Source organism: Neocloeon triangulifer, unplaced genomic scaffold (assembly GCF_031216515.1).
Source record: "Neocloeon triangulifer isolate White Clay Creek 2 clone unplaced genomic scaffold, ASM3121651v1 ptg000001l, whole genome shotgun sequence".
NCBI classification, from domain to species: Eukaryota; Metazoa; Arthropoda; class Insecta; order Ephemeroptera; family Baetidae; genus Neocloeon; species Neocloeon triangulifer.
The window spans coordinates 6,087,571-6,113,689 of record NW_026775544.1 but is presented as its reverse complement, the minus strand read 5'-3'; the positions used below and the strand labels follow the sequence as shown (position 1 = coordinate 6,113,689).

The window sequence follows — 26,119 nt, the reverse complement described above, 5'->3', positions numbered from 1 at the left end:
GTGAGAATGGAATTCGCGCTCACAAAACAGGCTAGAAAATGTGATGGTTACGGCCCCACCCCCATACCCCTCCCCATCATTTTTTAAAACTTCAAATTTATATGTGTTAATTTTATTAGTTTTATTCTGGTTTTATTAACTTTTCTTTCTTAAATAAAAATTTTTCTGCAATCAAAATTTTATTTTTAAAATAATCTACAACTACCTCGGTTATTCATTTTTTTTCTTTTTATGAGTGAAATTATTTTTATTGAAACAAATTAATTTAGCTTTATGTTGCTTTATGTGATTAAAATTTGTCATATAATTGTAAATTTGTTTTAAATGAAGTATTCAGGTGCAAGTATGCATTAATTTTTACAATTTTATTTTTAAAAGAGTACAAAAATAGCTACAAAACATCATTAGAAATCGGATACAAAATGTTTATAATGTTTTTTCAACATACAGGATAAAACAATTTTTTTATCCGTACATAAACTAGCAATATATTCATGTTCCCACTTTCTAAAATAATTGATGTAGCTAGTTTGAAATTTATTAATTCCTTATACATCAGAACTCACAAATAATACATACTTTTTGGTTTCGGTCTCAATGATTTGCCTCCATATACGAATTCTCGAAATCGCTTACAATTAACAAATAAAATTACTACGCGTTACAATAAAGTTAAAAAACATGAAGAAGCGGAGAGAGATGACTATCATTATAATTAAGCACTACGCGCGTAACTTTTATTATAATTTAAAAAAAGAATTGGACAGTAAAAAATAATTAAGCCGTCGCTATATTGCTGAGAGTTACATAAATAATATAAAAGAATATGGTTCGCATATATTTATATAAGTTAATGCAAGAGTTTAAAATCAAAATCATTATGTGATAGTTGGTCTTATTGGGAGTTTCCTTTTGACTGGGTTGCCTTGTTTTCGGTAAAATGTTATCCCGTCGTAGAGTGATGATTTGTTCAATCCATGACTGCCTCTCCTGCGATTTCTTCCTCTGCTTCATCGTCATACTCTTCACCAGCAAGTGCTTCCTAAAATTTGAATACAGAAATTTAATAAAATATAAGATGAATTATTTTTTGCAGATTTTGATTAATTTTTGTATGATAATTTTTTTTTTTTATAATTTTTGCAACACATAAAAATGTTTTATTTTCATAAAGACATAACAATAAGCAATATGTGAATGTTCTCTTTCTCTTTAATTTAATTTTAATTAATTTAATATTTTTAAATGGTGATTTTTTGTTCTTGATAATCAATAGCCATTAAATTGCATACTGTTATTTTTCTAAATTTTATTAAATTCTTAACTATTTTGTTTTTAAATATAAGTGATTATCTTCAAAATGATAATCTCCAAAATACAATTGGATTCCTTTTTTTGCAGAATTTGGAATTGCAAATTGTTGCAAATGAAATTATACCTGGTACTGCTGGTATTCAGAAACAAGGTCGTTCATGTTGCTCTCAGCCTCTGTGAATTCCATGTCGTCCATGCCCTCACCGGTGTACCAGTGGAGGAAGGCCTTGCGACGGAACATGGCTGAGAATTGCTCAGAGATACGCTTAAAGAGCTCTTGGATGGCGGTCGAGTTGCCGATAAAGGTGGCGGACATCTTGAGGCCGCGGGGCGGGATGTCGCACACGGCCGTCTTCACGTTGTTCGGGATCCACTCGACAAAGTAGCCGCTGTTCTTGTTTTGGATCGACAGCATCTGCTCGTCGATCTCCTTCATGGACATGCGGCCACGGAAGATGGCGGCCACGGTCAGGTAGCGGCCGTGGCGCGGGTCGCACGCGGCCATCATGTTCTTGGCGTCGAACATCTGCTGGGTCAGCTCGGGCACGGTCAGCGCGCGGTACTGCTGGCTTCCCCTCGAGGTCAAAGGTGCAAAACCTGACAATGTGGTAAAAAATGAAATGAAATTCGATTCAATTTAAATTTTGTACTCATTATCAAACTGTGCATGTAATTTAATAGAGAACACAACATGAATTAGAATTTTGAATGAACAAAAATAGCAATTTTTAAGACATTCAAAGCTATTTAAAGTAAAAATATAATTTTTGTTTGAGGCTTCGCCTCCAAATTTGATTTAATTATATTTAAAGAGATAATTAGATAAAAGGAAACGCCATTGAATTAAGAAAAAAAAATCTTATCTCATTGATAAATAGAAAAATAAAAATACTATCTTAATAAAATGAAATAATTGTGTAGTTTCAAATTTATAATTATTTTTCATTAATAGAAAATTTTATATTTTTTTTTACCTGGCATGAAAAAGTGGAGACGGGGGAAGGGCACCATGTTAACGGCCAGTTTGCGCAAATCCGCGTTCAGCTGGCCAGGGAAGCGCAGACACGTGGTCACGCCGGACATGGTGAGCGACACCAGATGGTTCAGGTCACCATAGGAGGGGTTGGACAGCTTCAGGGTCCTGAAGCAGATATCGTAGAGGGCTTCGTTGTCGATGCAGTAGGTCTCGTCTGTGTTTTCGACCAACTGGTGCACCGAGAGGGTGGCGTTGTATGGCTCCACCACGGTGTCTGACACCTGAAATCAGAAATAAAAATTGAAGTTTCTGCGATCAATCAAAGTCATCCTAAGATATCTGAAGTTTAATGAATCTCTATTTTTTACAACCCATTTTTAATTTCTTTATAAAATGGCAGTACAAAAATAAATTGTCAACCACATCACCTTCACCTTGTAGCAGATGAGATTGTAATAATAATATAAAAAAATTAATTTCTGCAACGAAGTTATTATTACTTTATATAAAAAATTCAATCGCTTTTTATATTTATTTAGACAAATATATATTTCAATATTTTTTCTCTTCAATTCTGTGCCAAAATGAACAATGAAATTCATTTTTATCTTAGATTAGCTTGATAAAAATTATTTTACTATTCATTGCAGAGAGTAATAGTAATTAGTATCAGATAAAGTGCAGCTTAATTATTAGGAGCGTGATCATAATTTATATAAAGCAAACAATTTTCAATCATCATTTCTACTCCACTCCTCAATTTGGTTTCATGGGAAATGCAATTTTATCCTCGGTTTATTTTGTGGCCGTGCAACTCATTTCCAATTCTGCACGCTTTGCGAGCTTCTAAATGAATGGCTTTTTCATACATCATTCAAATTGCTACGTATGAAAATTGTTCTTGGGTATGCTCCATTTAATGCGAGAAGCGCCTTCGAGAGGTGACTGGCCACTTTATTGAATGTAGACCTAGCCGAGCGGAGCTCATCTGTGAAAGGCACCTTCCTCTTCTTCTTCGCCGTGTGGCGCAGACGCGAATGGATTTAATTTGGGTTGAAGAAGAATTTCAGTTCGCTCACCGAATGGAACTGAGTCCAGTTGAAAAGCAATTAAATACAAGGATTCAGATTTTTTAAATTAATAAAAAAAAACACGCTCTGTTCGACTTGAATGGCGTTAAAGAGGGCACTTTGCTTTTTACTGCAAAAAAGACAAATTGCATGCTTTGAGCACTTGCAGCCCCGTTTGCGACGATGAGGTACTAAATTGTTTCACCTGAGCTGTATATTATATCTAATTCAATCGACACACAATTTATGGCGGCGAATCCCAGAGAATAAGATATAATTTGATTAATTTATTATTGCAAGTTGTTCCGTCGTGCTTCATGAGCAAGCAATAAACCTTCAATTGAAGATAAGTAAGAGCAATTCGACATTTTATCAGACATAAAATCATTCGAACAAACACGAATTATAATTTATAATATTAGTTTTTCATATTTTCATTGAGAAGAAAAAATAATACCATTCTTTTATCAGCATACAATTATGCAATTATTGATTTAATACAAATTGGAGGGGGATGGGGTAGAAAGTTAATTTTGAATATTATTTTTATTTAAATCGTTTGTGACAAAGAAAAGGCACAGTAATTTAATTGAATTAGAGTTTCAAATTCAGAAGTATGGGGTAAAAATCTCTAAACTTCTGACAACCTTATGACAGAATGTACACAAATAAATCAATACGTTTAAGATTTGTGAAAATTTGGATTATAATTTTCTTTTCAAATAAAAGAAATTTTCTTGTCTGTTCTTGTGGAATTTATGAGTTAAGTGAGTTAAAGAATGTACAAGAAAAAATTGTAGTGAATTATACCAAGAATTATGTTTATGTTATTGAATATGGATCATTCAATTGAGAATGTAAAAAATGTTGAATACTTGTGCACTTGAATATTAATTAATTGCTATAATTTTAAAAACAGCAGCAAGCAATCAATCAAAGCACTTAACAATAATTCCCTGGGAAATTAAAAACTACAATTTTTAATTTCATTATTAATTCTATTAAATTATAGCTGTTTAATTGTTTATTTTGTCCCAATTTGAACATTAAAGGTGTAAAACTGCAGCAAAGAACTTTTGTTATTTGTATCAAAATACACAGGAAACTTTTAAAGCCACACATTACTCCTTCCTTGTGGTTTAATTTTATAAGCATTATTTTATAGAGAATTAATACACATAAGCAATTGATTTTTTTTATGTTTTCTTCCTTTCCCTCTAATTAAAAAAAAATTAAATTCTACAAAGTAATAATTTGTTCCAACTGACCTTTGGCGAGGGCATGACGGAGTAGGTGTTCATGATGCGGTCAGGGTATTCCTCCCTGATCTTGGAGATGAGCAGGGTGCCCATTCCGGAGCCGGTGCCGCCGCCAAGCGAGTGCGTCAGCTGGAAGCCCTGCAGACAGTCGCAGTTCTCGGCCTCCTTGCGCACCACGTCGAGCACCGAGTCGACCAGTTCGGCGCCCTCCGTGTAGTGGCCCTTGGCCCAGTTGTTGCCGGCGCCGCTCTGGCCGAAAACGAAGTTGTCAGGCCGAAAAAGTTTGCCGATCGGGCCCGACCGGACTGCTTCCATTGTTCCTGGCTCCAGATCCAGGAGGATGGCGCGAGGGACGTACTTGGCTCCTGGAACAATGAATCCCTAAAGTACTGCACTTGAAGCAAAAGATATAACAAATATATTAAATTTCTAACACGGGAAAAATGAGTTTTGTTTTACTCTGGGTTTATTTAATTTTCATTATGAAATTAATTACTGCTGATAAATATTTGAGAAAAAAATAAGCAAAATATTTAAAATACTCAAATTACACAGAAGCCTTGAGCCTAACAAGTATGAAACAATAGAAAGCTCTCGAATTAAAATGAATTTAAAAATCCAAGTTTTTTAATGTTGTAGATAAAATTATTAAAAATTTACACTCTAACAAGAGCAAATAAGCCTTAAAAGCTTCAAGGATAGAAATCATTCATGATTGACCGCAAAAAGTAACAAGTCGAGAGTAAAAACATTTTCAAGAAATGCAATACGCTTTTCAGCATTATTATCGTTCAGAGACAGAGCAAAGAGGGCCATTAAAGTAATTGCAGAGCTTTTGCTGCGCGCCACATTCCTCTCAATTCCTTTCTCCTTTTTATAATATGAATTTTTTCGCATAAATAATGCAGAGGTATGCAGCAGAGAGTCAAGTGCATTAATTTCCTCTGCTCTCTTACCAGAGGCCTCGTTGTAGTAGACGTTGATGCGCTCCAGTTGCAGATCCGAAGTGCCACGGTAGTTGCCCACGGGGTCGATTCCATGCTCGTCCGAGATGACCTCCCAGAACTGCGAACCAAAGGAAATGCCGATCATTTTTATTACTTTTTCCTATTATTTCTTTTTTGTGTGCAATTATATTTCGTCTCGAAAATCATGCCGTTAGTTCCTGAAAAAAAAAAAATATTTCAGTCCCTTTTAATTGATAGATTAGAGAAGGAAATAAAGCGCGTTGGTCCCTCAGACCCAATTACGGCCGCAGATTGCCTCTCGATCAATTGATCAATTTGTTGTTCATCTCTCGCGTGGCTCCTTTCTTATACGATTGATTGATTATTCTGATTAGCGATTTGTGCCGGGCGGCGTGCTTTGTACTTCTCCTTATCGACACCAAAGTGACTCTTTTTGAACGTCAGCAGTCGTGATTTTCTTTTGATGAACTCACCTCGATCTTTGCACGATTTGTTTATTACTTTTTTCTAAACAAAAAAAAATAAAATAAAATAAAAAAACATAAAAAAAGGAGGCTGGTTATTTTTTTCTAATTGTGAAAGAAAACAAAGTAACTTTTTTTAACTTAAAACACAGAGACAATGTGATTTTGTGATGGATATTAAATTATTAATTTCCTGTATTTAGTTTAAAATATTATGGAAATACTACAATTTTTGAATTAATTAGAGTTAAATCAATGCTCCTATTATATATTTAATTCAGGGAATTAGTAAATTAGCAACTTAAATTAAAATGTTTTCAAATCTGAAAAATGGATATTATAATTTTTTATTTTTTAAATGAAAATTTAAAGGGAATTAGATATCTCAAGATTTAAATGCAGACGAAATAATCCAGGAATTTTATTAGCGTAAAATTGGGAGCAAATTTATTGAAATTTAAGTCAGATCTTTGACTGACTCTCGGAATCCCGTTTATAAATTCGTCACAAATTAAATGTAGGAGCAATTTATTATTTTATTTTTTCAATTTTAAATCCCCTGGAGAGTTGTGCGTCCTCAGCATGTCTTGGCAACTCTTGGGAAACTCGGCTCTTTTCCTTGTCATTGCTGGCAGGCACATCACTCTGTACACCAGTTGAGAAAAAAATTCCCCAAGATTGCAAGTATTAATTTCTCTCGCCTTCTCCTCTTTCATATTGCGCCTGCCTAGCTGCCACGGTATGATATCAGATTATTAATTCTGAAGAAAGGCGACGAGTAAAATAATGAAAGAGCCAAAGGTATGTGTGCTTGTCATCGCGAAATAAAATATGCCACACTCCATAACACGATAATTATTACAATTATTTGCTCCCCGTGTTAAAATTTCTGCTTGCCGGCGCACAATTAATTGACGCCTTACAAAACCTGCCAGCACCCACACACAACTCTCGCGCCAGAGAGGAAAGCGGCAATTTGTATGCAAACTAGCTACGCTTTATTAAAATAATGTATACGAAATGGCATAGCATTTTTTTTTCGAAAATTTTTTTTAATTAAATTATTTGAAACATTTTTTCAAATCAAAATACGTGTATAAAACAACTATATAGATTTTTTCAATAGTTAATTCTCTGAATATAAACTATTTCAATTTAATTTCTTGGGAAAAGACTTATGTATTTTTGTAATTTATTCATTATTTATAACGTAAACATTATTGACATAAACAAAATCGCTCTACTATTTTACCATAGAGCTAATTAAATTATGTTAATTCTGATTCCTGGAAATTGTAACTTAATCTTTTTGGTATCATAAGCGTATTCATAACTATTGTACTATAAGCTAATTAATACCAATTAATGAGCAAATTGAACTTTCTACAAACGGTTTTACGTTTTACTTAAAGCAATATAAATAAGTTAATGAAATTTTATTGTATTCACTTGTGATGGCCTTAGTTTGTAAATGCTAAATAGCAATCATACAATATTAAATTTATATATCCTAATAACTAATAACGCATACAACTCCCAATTTCCCAATTAAAAATTAAATTTAAGATGCATATAACTCTTTCTCTTGTCATGAATTAAATTCAAATAATCTAACTGCAGCGTGCGTTCACCGATAAAATCTCTGCTGACGGCTGCATTGTCTCGCGGAAAAGGGAATTCGATTTGAACGCATCTAATTACCAGAGTGAAAAATGAGCGCGCGGATACATCTGACGAGTGCATGCATTTGTTTAATTAACTCGTGGCGGCGGCGAGAGTAGATGAATTTTTTCGCGTATGTTCACCTGGCTTGTAAACTACATGGCGTGACGAGAGAAGCTCATCACAGCTGCGCTCTCTGCAACATAAAACGAAACATACGAACGCATACCTCAGGTCAAGGTGCCGTTAATAATGAGAAAAGTGCAATAAATAAGAGGCAAAGTGCATAGCTTCCAAATTTAAATAATGTGAATTACCAAAAAATTGCTAAAAAAAAATACCAAGTTTATCGCAATTAAATCCACCGATTATTTTTTATCAATTTGTATTATATTATATGTGCGTTCAAAATTATGTCAAATAATTTAAAGAATTTTAGGAGTAAAGCTTTAAATTCAATTTCTAGCGCATTTTAGCAAGTTTGTTGGATTTAAGATCACAAGTTTGTTCGGGAAAGTTCTAAAGACATTGAATTCATTTTCACCAAGAAATATTTTTTTTAACTTTTGTTTAAAAACTTGTTTGTATTTCTCAAATTTATTACAACACAGAAAAAGGGTTGTATCTGTAAAGCACCGTTTTGTATAATTTCAACACCCTTCCTTTATTGAGCCCCTATATTTATTGCACAGGGTTGCATTCCGAACAGGGAACTGCTTTTAAAACTCGCGGTGATTCCAGTCGGTGGGAATGCTGGGAATTCGATTTGTACTGCAGCGCAGTATCCAAAACACAGAGCAAGCGTCGAGACTCTTCTGTGTGGGTAACAGATGAATATTTGTTTCCGTACGTGTGCGTGTTGGTTTGTACGAAAATAAAACCGGAGAGTGCCGCTAAATAAGGCTTCAATGATATTGCCGTTGAGAGAGAAGCGAACGGGTATATAACAAAAAACGCAGGGTGCAGGATGTCTGACAATGAGAGAGTCTCTCCAAATTTAGCCCTTTAAAAATAGTGGCGGACTACTTTGCAGCCGACGACGAGACGCGCACGCAGCTGCACTCTTTTTGCTGGAGAGCAAGAAAGAATTAAAGCACCCTCGCTTTTAATTAACCGACGAGGACGTCACACGCTCGGAAATTGAGTCGCGCGCATATGCGTGGAGGGTCTTTCCAGGCGTTCTCATTTTTCATATTTAATTTTATATAATTTACTGCCTCTGCGGTTGCCTGATTAATATTTCTTTTGACAGCCGACGACGCAGCGATTTTTAAAACTCGCACGCACTTAACAGGCTCAATTTAAATGTCATTTTTACTCTTATTTTCAACCACATCGATCATTCACAAAAAATTCCATGTATAACTCCACACAGAGAAAAAATATTGGAATTTATCAACTCCGATGAATTAAAAAATTCACCCAAGAGCAAATTTTATAGCTGAAATTGGCAATATAAATGAGATAATAATTTTAATTTTCGAGTCTATCTAACTCTCTATTCTATAATTTAAATAGTATACAAATTATTGTTCAATAAAGATTTTGATGTCTGATTTTCTGTTACAAAATAAATCATTGACAAAGGACAGTTTCGTAAAGTGGCATTATTAAGAAAGGAGAGCTGAAATTAACCTAATAAAATTAACGCACATATATCTTATCCCCGTTTTTTTCTTTCAGATTTCCTGATATATTATTAAATAAATTACATTTAAAAATTGTAATAAACCTCTTTAAGAGAATAATCTTTTATTTCAATCATATTATTTTCTAATCCTTAACATTGAGATTATTTATTATTCAGCTTTTCCATACATTTTTCAAAATCTGAGCTGACATTGAACAAAATCCTTTTTTGTCTGTCAGAAAGAAAGTGACGAAATTAAGCGTTGCAAAGCAAATTTGCATAATCCTCGGCGGCGACGCGAGTATATAGCAATTACTTCCACCTAACGGACGCGTGTAAGAAAAAAAATTATGGACTCTCTAAAAAACCGACGAACACCCTCAAGTGCTTTCGCTTTTTTTTGTCACTCACCCGTCGTCATCAGACTATAGCCGATTTGCATAATGAGTCACCGCGCGCAATTGCACCTGACCCTAAAAATTAGGATGTGAATAAAAAATGAAGTACACCCGTTTACTTGTGAGAGAAGAAGGCACTCGAAATGTATGCCATTGTATAATCGCAAATTAATGGGTGACTTCCGCCGGCGTTTCGGCTCAAAACTTTTCTCTTTCTTGTTATAATCGCGCGGTGGCGGGCGCGCGTTCAGATCTCCTCCGCCCTGTTCTTGATGTGCAATAAATTTATTTGCAGCTCCTCTCTCGTGCACCAGTCACGCCCTAATTATATGCGTTTTATTTTCAGCTGTCACACGGTGCCCCAGCGAGAATGAACCGTTTGCTGTTGTGTTTTATAGCGACAATATTGCAATTTAAGTGCGTCACAACGGTAATCAATCCTTTCCTTTAAGGTCGCTAATAACCAGCTCCTTCCTTCCTTTTTCGATAATTTTTTTTATTTTTAAAGTGGATTTGTTTCACGAGTTGCGCAAAAAACATAGTGCAGCACTGAAGATTTAGAATAGGGAATCATATAGATCCTTGATTTCTATAAATTTTAAAATAGAGTGGTTAAATTTAACATTGCTTATTTGATTGTCCTCTTCTTTTCATATCATCCTTATTTTTAAAACTGAACTTTTTGTCGTGAGTTACATTTAAAATTAATTTTAAACCTAGTAATTTTTATATAAAAAACATCTTAGTGTTTTGAATTTTTATTTATCTTGGAACTTATTTTTATTAAAATTCTACACATGAATTATTTTTATTTTACAGCATTTGAATTAAATGTCTTGAAAGCTTGATTTTTGTCAAAATTTTGCTCAAAATTTTAAATGATCAAAGTAAACATTCTTTTTTAAACCTTTTAAATAAGTCTTGTTTGAATTGCTGCTAGCTGGACCATCATGGTTTTGGAAGAAAATAGGATTCAATTGATTTTTTAGTCCTTTTTGCATGACAATTAAAAACAACATTACGCAACAGATGATTTTAAAATTTGATTATGATATTTCCTTTTTTTAGTCGAAAACAGACAAAAGAGTGTGTTTAGAGATCAACATCTTTACTCTTAAGATTTTCTAAATCCGGCTCGTTAGGGTGATTTACGGCCGCTGGAGCAATTGGAAACAATCTGGCCACAAATGCTGCGGCACGACTGTAGCAATTGGAAACCCTTTTTGTTATTTGTTTCACCCGCGCGAGTTTTCTTTCTTTCTCATGTGTGTGTCGGAATGTTTGGAGCTGCTCTCTTGCTTGTTTTTTTCTCTTTCGGACGGAAATAAATCACTTTTTCCGCTATATCCAACACTTTTTGTGGCGATTGGAAAAATATGTCCGTGGGAAGAATGGGAAGTTTTGTTTACTCTCAATGCTAATGACATGTGGGTTGTTTTGTTCTAAGTGTTGATGGACAAGCAAGAGGAATCAGAATTAGGCAAGCTATTGAGATAAATTTATAATATATATATTTGATTTAAAAAGTTATGCTTGTTTTCCGAGATTTTTCATTGTTTTTCCATCTCGGCAGGAAATCACGGTTGGATGTCTCTCCCACCTTTGTGTATAAAAAGAAGCCAGATCATTAGCAAGAAACACACAACGAATGTGTGCGTATATTATTTCCAGTTGTCTGCACTTGTTAATTTCATTTTCCCCGCATCTGCCACCACAAAATTGACTTAGCGTAACAGCACGAAAATAGAGCGTAAAATCATGCACGAATCTCTTTTTCCTAATACAGTTTTTATCCCTTGGTCATTGTATGAGAACATAGTGGGTAGTGCGGCAAGATAACATCGTGTATGTGTGCTTAACTGTGCTTAGCCTCGGCTCTAAATAATTGAAACCTAGAAACTCATATATAGAGAGAGAGAGAGAGAGAGAGAGAGAGAGAGACAGGAAGTCTTGGAAACATGCGTTTCTCAGAAGCATATCATTTAAATTTTTAACTACTTTATTGTTTGAAACAACTTTTATTTACAAAAATCTTCCTCATTTTTGGTGCAATTTTGGAATTCATCGAAAAACGCAAACTGCGTAACATCAAAATTTTGGAATGGTTTTAAATGTTCATTTAATAATCCTTTTGAACGCACTATGAATATATTTATATTGTATTGTATTGTAAAATTAAATGATTAAAAAAAATTATTCAGTTTTTACTTTATAGCCTTCTTCTCCAGTTCATCTATACATAATTTCGCATAATTTTAAACAAATATTTTACATCTTTGAGCTCTACTTAGGAAATCAAATCAAATTACATTATCTGCGATATCAGTTTCAAGGAAGTAATAAATATAAATGAATCTAAATAAATAAAATATTGATAAGAAATAAATAATTTTAATTGAATAAAAAAGATGATGATTATTAAATAAAAAAAAAATAAAATTGAATGTTTAAAGTTAAATTTTTTTATGCTTTTTTTTTACTTTTCCCTCGCTACACTTTTTTTTTTAGCACGAGGCGCTCCAACATTCTTCCCATTTTTATGGCAGACCTGGCCGTTTCCTTTTTGCCGAGAATCACCGTCATTATAACTTAATAACACAGCTCGTCTCGAAGTAGCTTTGTACATAAAGTTGTTGCCATTTCATTATAACATCGTGTGCTCGCCGCGAATTCAATTCATTTCAGAACTTATTTGATGCAGCTAGCGTGCGTGGCGAAATAATGAGATAGATATATAATATTAGAGACGAACTATCGGAGCATAGTGAGGTTGCATGAGGAAAGAAAGGGTCAGTGCACCTCTTCTACATTATCTCCCCGTGCACTTTTACACTTTATTTTTAAACCCATCTCTCTCACCTCTCTCTCGAGAGGAAACTGCTTTTCTTGACGATTCTTCTCTCTGAAGTCAGGCTTCGGTGATAGAACTAATTTTGAGATTACGTGGTTTGTTACGCGTTTACTCTCGTGTTTGATCAGCCACCGCAACAGCACCTGCCTCACTCTTCTGCTTTTTATTTCCCCAGATTTATTCCACAGACGAGAGAGCAAAAAAGTTTTACCATAGTCAATCAACCGCGTCTTTTTCTTTCTCACATACTGTCGTCGTTTTTTGCCTGAGAGAGATAGGTATGCACTCTCAGTTGAGCCCTGGCTGCCCAGAGACAATAAGCAGCGGTGCAGGTCGGTCGTGGGGAAAATTTCACAATTGAACAGTTTTGGGCTGATTTTCCCTTTGCGAAGCACTCGACGTTTGTCGCCTTTGGTACCTGAGAATTTTCTCAAAGGCTTTTCTTTTATAGACAAAAAGTTAAATAATTTTTAGACAGACTGACGAGCGCCTTTTTTCTTTGCTAGTTTTATAAAAATCAATTAAAATTGAGTTGCAATATATAGTTAATATACACATAGTTAATATTAAAACTAAAAATTAGGGAAATTTAAATAGTGCATCAAAACAAATCTTTTTTTGTTTTAAATTGTTAACTACAAATAAAAACAGCTTTAAAATCAATCGTACCAAAGAATTAATATTATAATACATTATCCTTGCATTGAACTTTAAAGTTTTATAAATAGAATAAGAGACTTGGTGCATGGGAGAAGTCAATCAATCGTCTCAAATTGCTTTGACTGCCCCTGACAAGGACGCACAACAACTCTCATGTACAACTCAATGAAATCAATCAGTTTCAATACCTCTCTGTTGGCAACAGCTGCCCCCGACTTGAAACTAATTTGACAAATCAAGCTTAAAAACGTCTTATTCGACTCATCAATCGTACCCAACTTCGAAGAGGCTCTTTTTAACCTCGAATATAAATTGTTTTAATCTGTAATTAGCTTAGGCAACGGCACACACTTCCTATCAATTAATGAGTGCATTGGCCTGTGAAAAGATTGAATAAGTCATATTAGCAGCAAGATTGAGTGTGTATCAAAATTTAATTTTAATTCAAACAAAAAAATTATTTCGCACCGTGTTCAAGCTCCCATAATTATTGTTCACACTTTGTGCGTGTTCTGCGTTTCATGTTTTATTATATTTGTAATTTAATCAGCTTGAAGGTAGCCGTGTTGGCAAATCCGCTGCGATCGCAAATCTACAAAAGCGTGACTGCGGTTGTCTCTTTCTGAAATGTATTCATTTCATTCGTGGAAATCCGCATTGATTGCTACATAAAATATATTTACGAATTATTGTCTTCTATAGCAAAGTGCATAATAATGTATCGTGAGTGTCGCGAAATTCCTCACTCAGTTTCATTATTTACATAATCTCACTTTACGTAGCAAAGAATCTTTTCAGGGGAGATTATGAGATTATTTTTAATTTATGCGGACTTGCGATTTTAAGATTTTATTTCATCGCCGTTGGTTAATTCGCAAAATTTATTATGTGAGTTTTTGAATTAAGTATTTTTGAAGTGCAAATTCAGCAGACCATGAATAACGACTTACGCCGTTTTGAGGAATTTTTATAGTTTATATGAGAGCAGTAAAACTTGAGTAAACGGTATCTCCGTTCATGTGTTAGATTTCTAAAAAAACTCTCAAAATTTTTAACGTTTTTCAATTTTAATCAGTTTTTAGTCTCTTTATAACAATAATTATTAAAATAAAAAGTGAAAATGAGGGTAAATAAACATAGTTTATAAAATTGAAATTACTTTATACAAAGGTTTTGACGAAACTTTTGGTATTTCTATTAATTTACAGGCAAAATAAATATGCAATTCCATTTATTAAACTTAAATTAAAATTCAAAGAATTAAAGATCAGATTCTAGATTAAAACACATTGACATCGTATTGAAGGCCAACAATTTTGTAATGCATCACATTCCATACATATCAAACAAGACTCTTATCGCGCGGAAATCCAATTTCATTGTGCCACACTGAATATGGTTCGACGCAGATGCAATTCATGCGATAGGGCGCGAAATATAATAAAAAAATCAGTGATCTGCTGCACCTGACTCGTCACGGAAGGACGTGTGCGCGCCGATGAGTTTTAGAGGCATCGACCCTTCTCTAATTACCCATCAACGCACCTGCCTCCTTTTGCGGAATCACCCTGTGTGCGATTCAGGACTCGCGCGCCGCCAGGTAAGCCATACGGCCGTTTCCGGTCGGCACGTGATCGGCCCTTTAAGACATAATTTATGCGGTGTATTACCAACTCTCTACAACTTTCCGAGATAATTAACAAATTAAAAAGTTCAGGCGACCGAAATATTTGGGGGAAAAAATTTGCTCTGTGCTTAATTACTCGTGGCTGAGCAACGCAATTAACGTGTGCAAATGAGATATGTGCGCGAAAATGATGAATTGCAGTAGTCAGACTGCTTGTTAAAGAACCTCTGCAGTAATGATTCCTGGATTAAAAATTGTAAAATAAAAATTTTTCAAGTGAAATCAAAATTTCCAGCCGAAATCATTTGAAGCTTGGTTGCTTCGATCATCATAAAATTTGACCAGATAAGGAAGACAATGAGATCAACACTTACCTCAAAGGCTAAAATGCTCTTGGCAGGAAAGGTAAAACTTCGGCAAACCCTTAATTTAAAGTTTCAACCCTTTATGAGTCAAATTTTTTATTTGATTCTGACTACATTGTTTATAAAATTTGGAGTTCTCTTGAATTTTAACAATAAAAAAATAGCCAATTTAAATTTATCAGTTCAGTAATTCGACTCTGGACAATGTCTATTCAGCTTTGATTGCTCAGAAAATTACGAGGGGGGAGAAAATCTCCTAGTTATTTAGTCAAGTGTGTGTTAGCTGCGGGTGGTTAAATTTCTTCTTCATGAGACATTCAAAATTATGCATCTGGGATTTGATTTATGTGCGCACTGGTTTGACCTCATTTAAATATAACCGGCGACAGTGAGGATTATTTGCATTTTTTCCTCACATTTCACACAATTTGCTGGCCACATTATTTGTTTCAATCATAACTAATTTAAAATTCTATATACGCCTCTATTGTTTTAATTTGATATCTTTTTTCAGATGCTAATGAATTTCTAGTCTTAATGAGATCTTCACTAATTTTTGATGCAATTAGAAGATGTTGGCGGAAATGCTTTCTATTAATATGCAATTTTGTAACCCATTTTCTTAGATTTTGAATTTGCGTGCGGGAAGTTATTAGTCTAAAAAATTCATATTATCAAGATGACAAAACATATAATTATAGCGTGCATAAAAGGATCTACACACCCCATCTCGCGGAAATGAAAATCAGCAACGCTTTAAAACAAGTTTAGTGAGTGTCAACTTTCAACAACTTATATATATATATATACAGACTAAAACGGAAAATGGCATAACAAATTTGCAAAGCGATAATATTTCTAAAGGACACAAAAATTATTTTAAAATTTTATATTTTTTACTTTTTAATGTTTCTCAATAAAATTAATATAGATTAATTCATATTATAAAACTATAATTTTTAAGTCAATTATTTTTATACATGTTTCCTTTCAAACAAAAAATATATACTAATTCTTATTTGTTTTCATGGCGTTATTTTGTCGTCACATGATGTAACATTTCCATTTTCCATTAGATTAAACAACGAATAAAATAAAAATAAATTTTCAGCGAATAAAACTGCTTTTAATTCAAGATTTGAACAATTTTTTGTTTTGTTTCCTTTTTTTTCAATTTTCAAAAGCTTCAGATCATTCACTCACAAAGTTATCAATTTTCTGACAAATTGCTCATGGGTTTAATTTTTTGCCTTTAAATTTTTGTAATTGTCATATCTAAAATCGCTCAAAAATAGTTTTTCTGATGCAAAAGTATCCAGACGTTTTTTAATATAAAATATTTTTGAACTTTAAAGCCCCCTCCGGAGCCCTTGGCGTTCCATACGTGATAACTTAATGCGTGACGAATCGATCCACCACGTTGTTTTAGTACACGGCCGTTCTTAAAATTACTCATTTTTCATCATCACCACCGGAATAAAGCGCATCCTGAAATTATTAAAAGCCCTGTCGACCTCCCGAGAAAATCTCAGGTGCGTCTGTAGAAATACATAAAATATAAGAATCTTCACACTTGCTTCTCACCCATCTCGATATAAAAATTCCAGAAAAAGTATCTGAAAAATAGTGCTCGCGCTTGATGGTGCTCTTAATGGTTTAGGCCGAAAGCGCTTTTGAGTGTGACCATCCCGTAGAGTTATTAGCCGAGATAATTCACCGGCACTTTTCTTCACCAGGGACCTTCTTGATTAAAAAAAATTGAATCAAGAAAAAAAGTTCCTATGATTTCATCTCGGGCGAGTCATGACACGAGGAAAATAATTCGGAGAAAAGAGCAATTTGGGAGGTATAATGGAGGTGACACACATGTGTACGCATAGATAGGGAGGGTGGTGATCAAAATCTTGCACCAGTCCTCTGGTTATGGGTGGCTGATTTGGGGAACACCTCAAAGGAAGCCAGGCCAAAAAAGCTCAGCAGCCTCGCATCACTGCTTTGCTCAGCCTTGAAGCAATTCGATCACACAATGCCCGAGATTATTTCGTTATTATCAAAGTGTGTGTATAGATCTTTATTTGGTTCTTTCTCTCTGCCCGCCGACGAGAGGTCGTATTATTGTTCTTTCTTTCTTCGACGTCTGCGGCTCAGAAGGGGTCCCGCCGAGAGCTCTATTTAGTTTGCGGCACTAATGATTCCGATTTGATGAATGGCTCTTGACAAAAGAGGACACTTTGTCTGCATTGATTGTTGAGAGATTCTTTTTCTGTGAGCTCCTTCTTTGTTGAAAATTTAACAGAAGAGACGGTAAATGCACAACAATCGATCAAATTAAATGGCCCAGAGATTCCCAATCGATGAAAAATTGTGTATTGTGTTGAACTACTTTTGTGGAGGCAATTTTTGATCATTTCGAGAGATATAAAATTAAATGATATCACGACTCGCAGGAGGAGTTCAACTCTATATAATAAATAAATTTTGCACACAAAGCAAGATTTGAGCACAAAAGTGTCTGGTTGGCAAGCAATTGATCGAAGTAACGAGCGCTGAAAAAAGTCTGCAGACGCGGGTAATTTTTTTCTCCATCCTTATAAGCCACACCGGTTCGCGAACCGCAGAGATGGTTTTTCGGCAGAAATGATTACACACTTCGGCGAGATTTGGTGGCCTCTCTTTTTTCATGTGGCAGTGCAATAAAATAATTATTTTTTCGGCGCACCGAAATTTTCTTTCCTCTCTCTGCTATAATTTAAACCGTCTCCAATGGGTGGCCTATTTATATATTCTAGTCTTTCCATTCATATTTCACCATTTGACTTCAAAGCAGCAAGAGCGGATGGAGTTTTTGCCTTGCGACAACTTTTCAGTGTATCTCTATGTTGGTTTTTGTCTTGCATTAAAAAGTGTCTAGACAATGATTCACGCTGGGCTGCGCTCATGTTTCTTTTTTCTCCATTTGAATTGTGCTCGACCTGCCAGAGAATACAGAAGAAGAGTCGGGGACATTTTTATTTCTTGCAAGACGGACAAATTGATGATGGGTGGGTACCAACTTCTCACTTCCTCTCTTTCTCATTAAAATAAGGATTTAAAATTTTTTGAAAAAAGAGCAGGATATCAAATTACTAAATTTATCTGAACAAAAATAAATTATTTTCTGAAAGAGGAAACGTTGAAATTCACTAAATAAATTAAAAAATGAATCACTCAAAATATCACCACGTCTTAATTCAATGAGGAAAAACTGAACTTTAAATGTCTCCACTTCCTTTCCTCCTCAAGTCCAAAACACAAGGGCCGAATACTAAAATTAACCGATTAATTAATTAATTACTCTCACGCGGCGCCTTGTGGCTGGCCGGCCATAAATTTGAATGATTTACGCCTCATTTGCGGTGGAATGCGCGTCAGAGTCTCTCTCTCTCTTTTGCATGCAAAGCGAAAGGCGCGTGCAAAAAAGGGAAGAAGGAAAAAATATAATAGCCAGCCGCCATCTCCGCACGCACACGCCGGCCGTGTTTTTTCAGGCCGCGCAGCTGACTTTGGTCTCCGGTGTGACCGACTCCCCACAAGTGCCCTCTCCGGGTTATTGATCACGTCTAGTACGTGATATTCCAAATAAATTCACAGGAAATGTGTAAACATGATACATGGTGGCGCGTAGATGATGTCATCCTGTGCGATATGCAGCCAGCAGAACACCACATCCACCCCTCACAAGCACGGCCACAACCGTTATTAATTTCTGCTCGCCGCCGATGGTATATAATGCGATTATATTATACAGGTCTTGATTGCTTTCGCGAGATTGGTCAAGGTGGTCCTTTTAAAGCAGACAAACCATGTCTGGCGCCGCGCGAGTGAATTTAATCTGAGACGCAGTTTCCTCCTCGTCCCTTTAAAAACATTTGGTATTTACGAGATTATTTGTTTTTAATTCTTTTTTGCAAATGGAAACAACAACTGACGCCTTTTCGGCCGTGAGAATATTTTTTGTTGAACAGAAAAATGTCCTCTCCAATTAAGGAAAATAATTTTTTTACAATTTGAAAGTATCAAAATTGGCCATTAATTAAGATCGGATTTGTGGAAATGTTCTTGATTCATATTTAATTAAATTGCTACCCTTCAAATAAGCCAGAAAACGTGAATAAAACTAAAATACGAGAAGAATAGCTATAATAATTTTAAAAAAAAAAAATGCTGTTATATATTTAACTCCCTCCTTTTCATCATCTAAATCATTCATTTTTGGTTGTTCCTCCTCTGTTTAATTACATCATAATAATTGATTGTTTCATTGTTTGTTATTGATTGAGAGACGTCTCCCGATCGTTTTGTTGTTTTATTGTCGCCTCTGAATTGAATTAAAGAAGTGTTTGATCCGTTAATTAATAGAAAAAGAGGTCGCGTCACATTCAATTAGCGGAGCAATTGCTTTTAAATTTTCGCCTCGCGGCTCCAGCAGTGGCGCACACGCAGTCAGGGTTAATTAAGATTAATCGAAAGTCATGCAAGCTCAGGGCAATAAATAATAAAAAAAGAAGTAGATTAAAGAGTGTGAGCTCCTTGACACATAGCAATATGACGTGTCTCATGTGTCTGCAAAGTTCATTAAAAAGTAGCCAAGCGTAATGGACAATTTTGAGTCGCTAAAAAATTTACCGCATTAAAGAAATATAAAAGTAAATCTTTTTTATTTCATTGCGTTTTGGAAGGTAATGTGGAGTGAAATGATTATTGGAAATAAAATTATTCTCTTTTGAATATATTTTTTTATAATTTTGATTTTTTTATAATGTTTCATGACTTCTGCTATTGACTTGTTCTTAAAATAATTTAGTATTACCTCATTCTTTAGATGTCAATATAATTTATTTCAACGCGCATCAAATATTAAAAAATATTCCATACATTTTGTTAAACATAAATTCAAATAAAAAACTATTTAAATTTTGAATTAGCCTGTACTCATGTTAATTTTTGTAATTGATAAAAATTAAATAATAACTGTAACACATTTAAAATATTTTTACCCAAAATTTTTCATAAATTATTGAGTGATTTTTTATCTTTATTAACCTTGAATTGAAATAAAAGAAATAAATTTCAAAATTAAAATTAATTAAACAATATAAGTTTAACTAATAACAACAAAACTTGATAAAAATTCAGTAAAAATCAGCATTCATCATGTCCATATTACTTCAAATATGGATAAAACGCTACTATATAGATTTAGGAAAGATTTAAAAAAAAATTGTTTGCATGATGTAAGTAATTTGAATTTAGAGAAGGAGTTGTTTCAAAAGATTCAAAAAGCAGCTTTTGAGTTTCCGGCAAGCTCTTTAGAGTGAAATGGCACACCAAAATTTGTTGCCCTCGTCACCTACAATTGTGAGAACGTTGGAGACCAGATAGAGAGGTGCGTCCTTATTTCTTTGAACTACCTGTTGCACACGCACTCGCTCTCCGTCCGCATCGACAATGAACCTGATCCACCCCTGCAGAATCCCTTCCTCATTACCCAGCAGCACTCAGGTATGAACGCATTTTTTGCTCGCAATGAAATGAACGAACAATATGTATAAAATCCTTCTGACATTCAATCCTCTCAAATGTCCTTTCACTATCCGTTCTTGGTTTTATATTTTCAAAGAGAGGCTGCGGTGCGGCACTCATGCCATTCGTTTTTTTCAGCTGCGCGCAGGGATCTTTCGAGTATAAAAGGGCCCGCTTTGTGCGAGGAGTCCAGTGTATGTGGCCACCGATTTATTTCTTACATAACGTGAAATCTAACACAAGCGTGTCTGCTGTTTATCATATTATTTGAAACGGCTCTCTAGAAAAATTTTTAGAAGCCTTCACGATTGTAAAAAATTCGCCCACGCTGTGTGTATAAGGAAAGATGCCCATGCAATGCACCATTCAACTGGGGGCTAAAGGTTTTTGAAAATTTCATTTTAACAATTTGAAAAAAAAATTGTAATTAAATTGCAATTTCTTGGAAACATAAAAACTATCCAGTTTAAAAGGTATATTTAAAAAAAAAATTAAATTCTTATAAAAAACTAATTACAAAAAATATTACAGATTAAATAACATTATGCAAATAACTGAATCTCTAATATTCAACTTTCTTTATTTTTTCCTGACTTGCAAAATAAATATTTGTATATTCATTACATCTTGTAGATTTGCATGAATGTGAAGAATTGATAAGTATTTTTTTTCGTAAATAATTTTTTCATCATGTGTGGATTACTAACAATGTGCAGTGTACAAGCAAATCTGAGTGAGAACATAGCGATTTAGAGAACAGCCATAAAATTAAAAATTTTCGCAGATTTGCTTGCACAGTGTTAATAATCCACATTTGATAAAAAAAAATGGTATTTAAAAATAATTAATTCTTTTTAAATTAAAAGTTTAAATTAAATTCTCTAACAGAAATTTGAATAAGATTTTATAAGCAATCTATTTCTTGAAACTCAATTTCTGCATTACCTTTTAGAAGATTTAAATATTTTTTCTTTTTAATAATTTATTGAAAAGTTTCAGCTGATCACCCTATGCTACAGCACCTCTTTTCTTTTTGTCGCTTTTTTCTAATTACGTTCGTTCATGGTACACGGCGTGCTTTCAAGGTCTGTGCAGATGCAAACTGCAAAAGCATGGACTGCTCTTGCTCTCGTCAGTTTCGGCGTCAAGTTCCGAGCGCCGCGTGTTTCGCGAAGCGCAAAGCGAAATGTCAATTGTTTTGGTGCTTTTGCAAAAGTATTGCTGCCGCGAGACAAAACACGAGGAGGCAAAAAGGAGAGCGACACCAGACGCCATGTGAATTGAAGCAAGAAATCGCTGGAAACGGAATGCTTTATGTGCGCACCACAAATAACACAAAAAGCAGAATTAATTCAAATGATGCGGCGCCATTCCCATCAAACTTATTAATTCCTTCCGAGGTGCTCTGGAATGAGAAAGGATTTTTGCCACACTTTCTGCTAGTGTGTGAATCAGAGACGACGGTCATGGAATTTGCATTGAATTGGAGATATCGTCTGGGAGATTATTTTACATTCGTTAGAAAGAAAAGACAAAAACAAAGAAAGCACCTAATTAGTATAGTTACACAGAGGCAGTAAAAATATATATTTGTGTGCGAAGTAAATAATGGAAATATATTTTTTATAAATAAAAAGATGAAATATGTAGTAAGATGTAAATATATAGTCAAGAAATTTTCTGCACATTTAATCTATCAAGAAAATAAATATTTTATATAGCCAAGCGCTTAATTTAAATAGGATAAATTATTGCAGAATAAATTTATAAGAGAAAAAATTGAAATTTTAAGACAAAAGGCCACGCAGTGTACAGAGATCAACTTGATCAAAAATCTATGTTTCAAATCTTAAGAAATATTTTAAGAATTTTTGTTATAGAAAATCAATACAAAATTTCTTTTTCCTGAAACCTCTCATCAACCATAAAAGATAAAAGAGAAGAGCGCCTCGTAGATCAGGAAGTTTATAAATTAGAAGCTTTTACCAAATTAATTAATAAGTACAGCTGAAAACTCACAAAATTGTATTTTAATTATAATATAGTATCTGCAGATTAGTGCAATTTGGAGGAATTTTAAAAGCTCATCAGTTTTCCTATTCATTGGTGCAAAAAATAGAGTTGCTACCTTTTTGATCAGATCACAGAGCAATTTGCAGTTCAATTTTTTATGCACCAGAAATATTTTAAAATTTATAAATTTTCAAACATATATCTACTCAATTAAAATTAATAATAATTTGTAGGGTCCACCTCTAAAATATGGCTCAATAAAAAAATTATTTCATGAAGAAAAGAGAGGCTTGCTTGCTTGCCCATATTATGACCAATTTAGTTCCAAATTATGATTTAAACCATCACAAAAAGATTATTTTTTACTGCAGATAGGGCAACAAGCACCAATAAAATAATGGATTGATTCTTTACTTCTTAAAGAGAGATATTTACATCGTACTTAAAAAAACAATTTATATGCTAAATTTGTTTAATTGTAATCAAAATAAATTCCCTTAATGATAACAAAATTTTAACTTTTATAGTTTTAATAATCATATTACATTAATCTTAAGATTAGGCTGGTTAAATTAATTGAATTTAGTCTCTAATTAAAAAAAAACCTTCTAATCTCCTTTCTTCCTTAGGCTTTCAAATTTCACGGCATTTAATTTAACTTGTGTGATAAGGAGGAATAAAACCGCAAGTTGTAGCTGAACCGAGAACGCATGCCAGTACGTGTTAGGCGATAAAAATTCTGAATCAGCCAACACACACATAAGTCTACTTCCGATATACGTCTGATAAACGCGGCCGCGTAGCTGTTTCGTGTAGGCAGTTCTTCTTTCTCTCGCTTCGCTCTTTGTTGGAGAAAGATCCGAAAGAGATTCTTTTACGCTAGGATGCGCGGGATTCACCCTGAATAAGAATATATTTATTTTTAAGCAGAAAGTAGCAGAACGCTTTATTTATACCAAATTACAAGCATGACTTGGCGAAATGCATGCTGCGATGCATCTCACATTTTTCTCTTGCATCAAGCGAGTGCAAAAAAAACCTTGGAAAGAAAGAAAAAGGGTTTCAAGCCGCGTGAATAATCGATTTCGTATTATCGTGTGTGTGTGTGTCTTCACTTGTACGAAAAAGCGACAATCGCAAAACGGTTGGCATTGATTTTATAAAACAATTTATTTTCTCCAGGAATTGGGTAATTGTCCCCAACTAAGTGTAGTACGAGGAAAAACCAAAGAGCAAACAACAATTAAAATAATAGTGGCTAGGCATTGTTGTAGCAAAAGCTTTGCCAAAAGTTGACTGTCTCAGCAAAATAAACAAAATTTGCTCGCGAGTCACAGTATTAGTAATTTGCTAAGGTATGATTTGAATTCAAGTGACTCAATTCTTATGTCTCATGTTCAACTGCATTTCTGAAATGATTTTATAATCTGGCTTTATCTTGAAATAATTGAAAAAAAATATTGAATAAAAATAACTTTTGTTTTAGCAGAAAATTTTCTCGCATCTCATCAAATTAAAGAAAACAAAAATAATTTAGACAGCAACTTCATGGTCGGTAGATTTATTAAAATTTGGTTTTGCATCATAATCTTTGAGTGAGTTCTGAACCCCAATCAGAAGAGAGGAGCAAAATTGAAGAACAAACCAGAAGTATTCAAAGTTAATTTTGCTAAAAATCAAAGAATCTTGAATCTTTCTTATCTAAAGACTGACTTGATATTTTTGTTAGATTTGTAACCACATAAATTTTTCAGATTTTTTATAGGAGTGCAGACCATAACCCAACCTGCTATAGGACCGTTTTTTTTCAAAATCGAAATATAAGCCATATTTTTCATCAAGGATATAAGTCTGGTTTTCCCTTTTATTCCCTGGATATTTCTTTTTTGCTTCTTCCAAAGTAAAAAAATTACCAACTAACCAATTTTTAATTCTGGCTTGTTAATATTTCGAGCTATAGACTTTGAATTTTCCGCAGACCATGGCGAGCCAGAATTCCGAGAACGATTGCGGAAAATAATGGACTGGACACTCACCTTGGCACCGATCTGGTTGCCGCACTGGCCGGCCTGGAGGTGGACGATTTCCCTCATGCTGACTGCTGAAAGAGGCGACGAGATGAAGAGCGATCGAGCGACGGACAGAGAGTGGCGGCTTAGGTCTGCAGACTGCTGGTGGTGCCGCCGGTGCCACCGGGGCGGAAGTGGAGGGGAGACACGGCGGACGCGCACCTCGAAAGCAGCCACCAGATCTCGATTGCTTTCTTTGTTCTCTTCAAGAGCTGCTGCTGGATATAATTAGTTTTTTTTAAGTTTTTTATTATTTAGAAATAAAAATTCAGTCGAATAGCTGAATTTAAATTATATCTCAATTAGTTTTTACTCAGAGCCTTTCAAAGATAAGATAGTGTAAATTTTGAAAAGTTTAAAGTAAATTGCTCTCTTATTATAAATGCGATCATTCAAAGTCAACAGCCTTGACAATAATCAGATAATTTAAGTCCAGAGGCTAAAATTTTAAATAGTCACAAAACAATTTCAGAATACTTCAGACTAGTGTAAAAATTATTATTATTTTCTTTTTTTTTTTAATTCTCTCCAAAAGTAATTTCTGAAAAAAAGAACCATTGATCTTTACTTGAATCAGAATTTATGTAAAGGTTTGATTAAACTTGACTGCTTCTAGCATAATTATCGTAATTGAAATAATAAAAATACATAGTCTATTTTCTTTCTAGAAACATAAATGGATTTTCGAATAAGTGTCTTCTTTCAAAATCCACCATCATAAGTTTGGAATGCAAATAAATAAAATTAATTATAAATTACTTGCATAAAACACGCGTTCTGCTTCAAAATGCCATTAACCGGGTATTTTCAACAAAAATTAAACATAATCAAACTTCAAGAGATGCCTTTTTGAAAAAGAAGTTTTTTTTACTCGCCTAAATTTTTATATTTCATTTAAATCTGTACAGTTACTATTAGCAATGTTAATTATTTTTTCTTTTAACTTTAAACTCATTTGAATCTTATTACTTTTTCAGTCATGGGAAGGTTATATATTTTGTTATGTTCAAGCTCTTTAATTATAAGATAAAGGCGTGTACTGCTTAAAAAAAGTGACATACATTTTGCTCGAGGCGCATTCATGAACATAAGGATGGTCTGGTAGTTGCTTTAATTGAAACTCAATTAAGGAAGTCATAAACCTCATTGCACCCGACCAAAAAAGTAATTTAATGTCATATACATACAAGTTCTTTCTCGCAAAAGAGTCGAATTTTAGTGCCGAAATGTG

At 34.0% G+C, this 26,119-nt stretch overlaps 1 protein-coding gene across 2 annotated transcripts; it reads right to left on the bottom strand.

Annotated features, from left to right (window-relative positions):
- Window positions 1–344: 344 nt before the first annotated feature.
- Window positions 345–25,023, bottom strand: LOC132201043 (tubulin beta chain-like). Of its 2 annotated transcripts, none has more exons than XM_059626922.1 (6): window positions 24,856–25,023; window positions 5,576–5,684; window positions 4,629–4,984; window positions 2,289–2,571; window positions 1,439–1,911; window positions 345–1,042 (listed from the first exon to the last, which is right to left on the bottom strand). In XM_059626922.1, exons 1-6 carry the CDS (start codon window positions 24,910–24,912, stop codon window positions 971–973), a joined length of 1,350 nt encoding a protein of 449 aa, XP_059482905.1. In that variant the 5' UTR covers window positions 24,913–25,023; the 3' UTR covers window positions 345–970. The 2 variants fall into 2 exon arrangements, with proteins under 2 accessions (XP_059482905.1, XP_059482895.1); XM_059626912.1 differs by having other exon boundaries at window positions 4,629–4,981; window positions 24,856–25,015.
- Window positions 25,024–26,119: the final 1,096 nt, after the last annotated feature.

What these genes read in the sequence shown, in the direction of transcription:
- LOC132201043 (XM_059626922.1), bottom strand. Translation starts at nt 24,912, where the DNA reads ATGAGGGAAATCGTCCACCTCCAGGCCGGCCAGTGCGGCAACCAGATC. An exon ending in GCAACCAGATCGGTGCCAAG is followed by an intron (nt 5,685 to 24,855) that starts GTGAGTGTCCAG and finishes TTTGGTTCGCAG; the next exon opens with TTCTGGGAGGTCATCTCGGA. An exon ending in TCTCCACTTTTTCATGCCAG is followed by an intron (nt 1,912 to 2,288) that starts GTAAAAAAAAAT and finishes CCACATTGTCAG; the next exon opens with GTTTTGCACCTTTGACCTCG.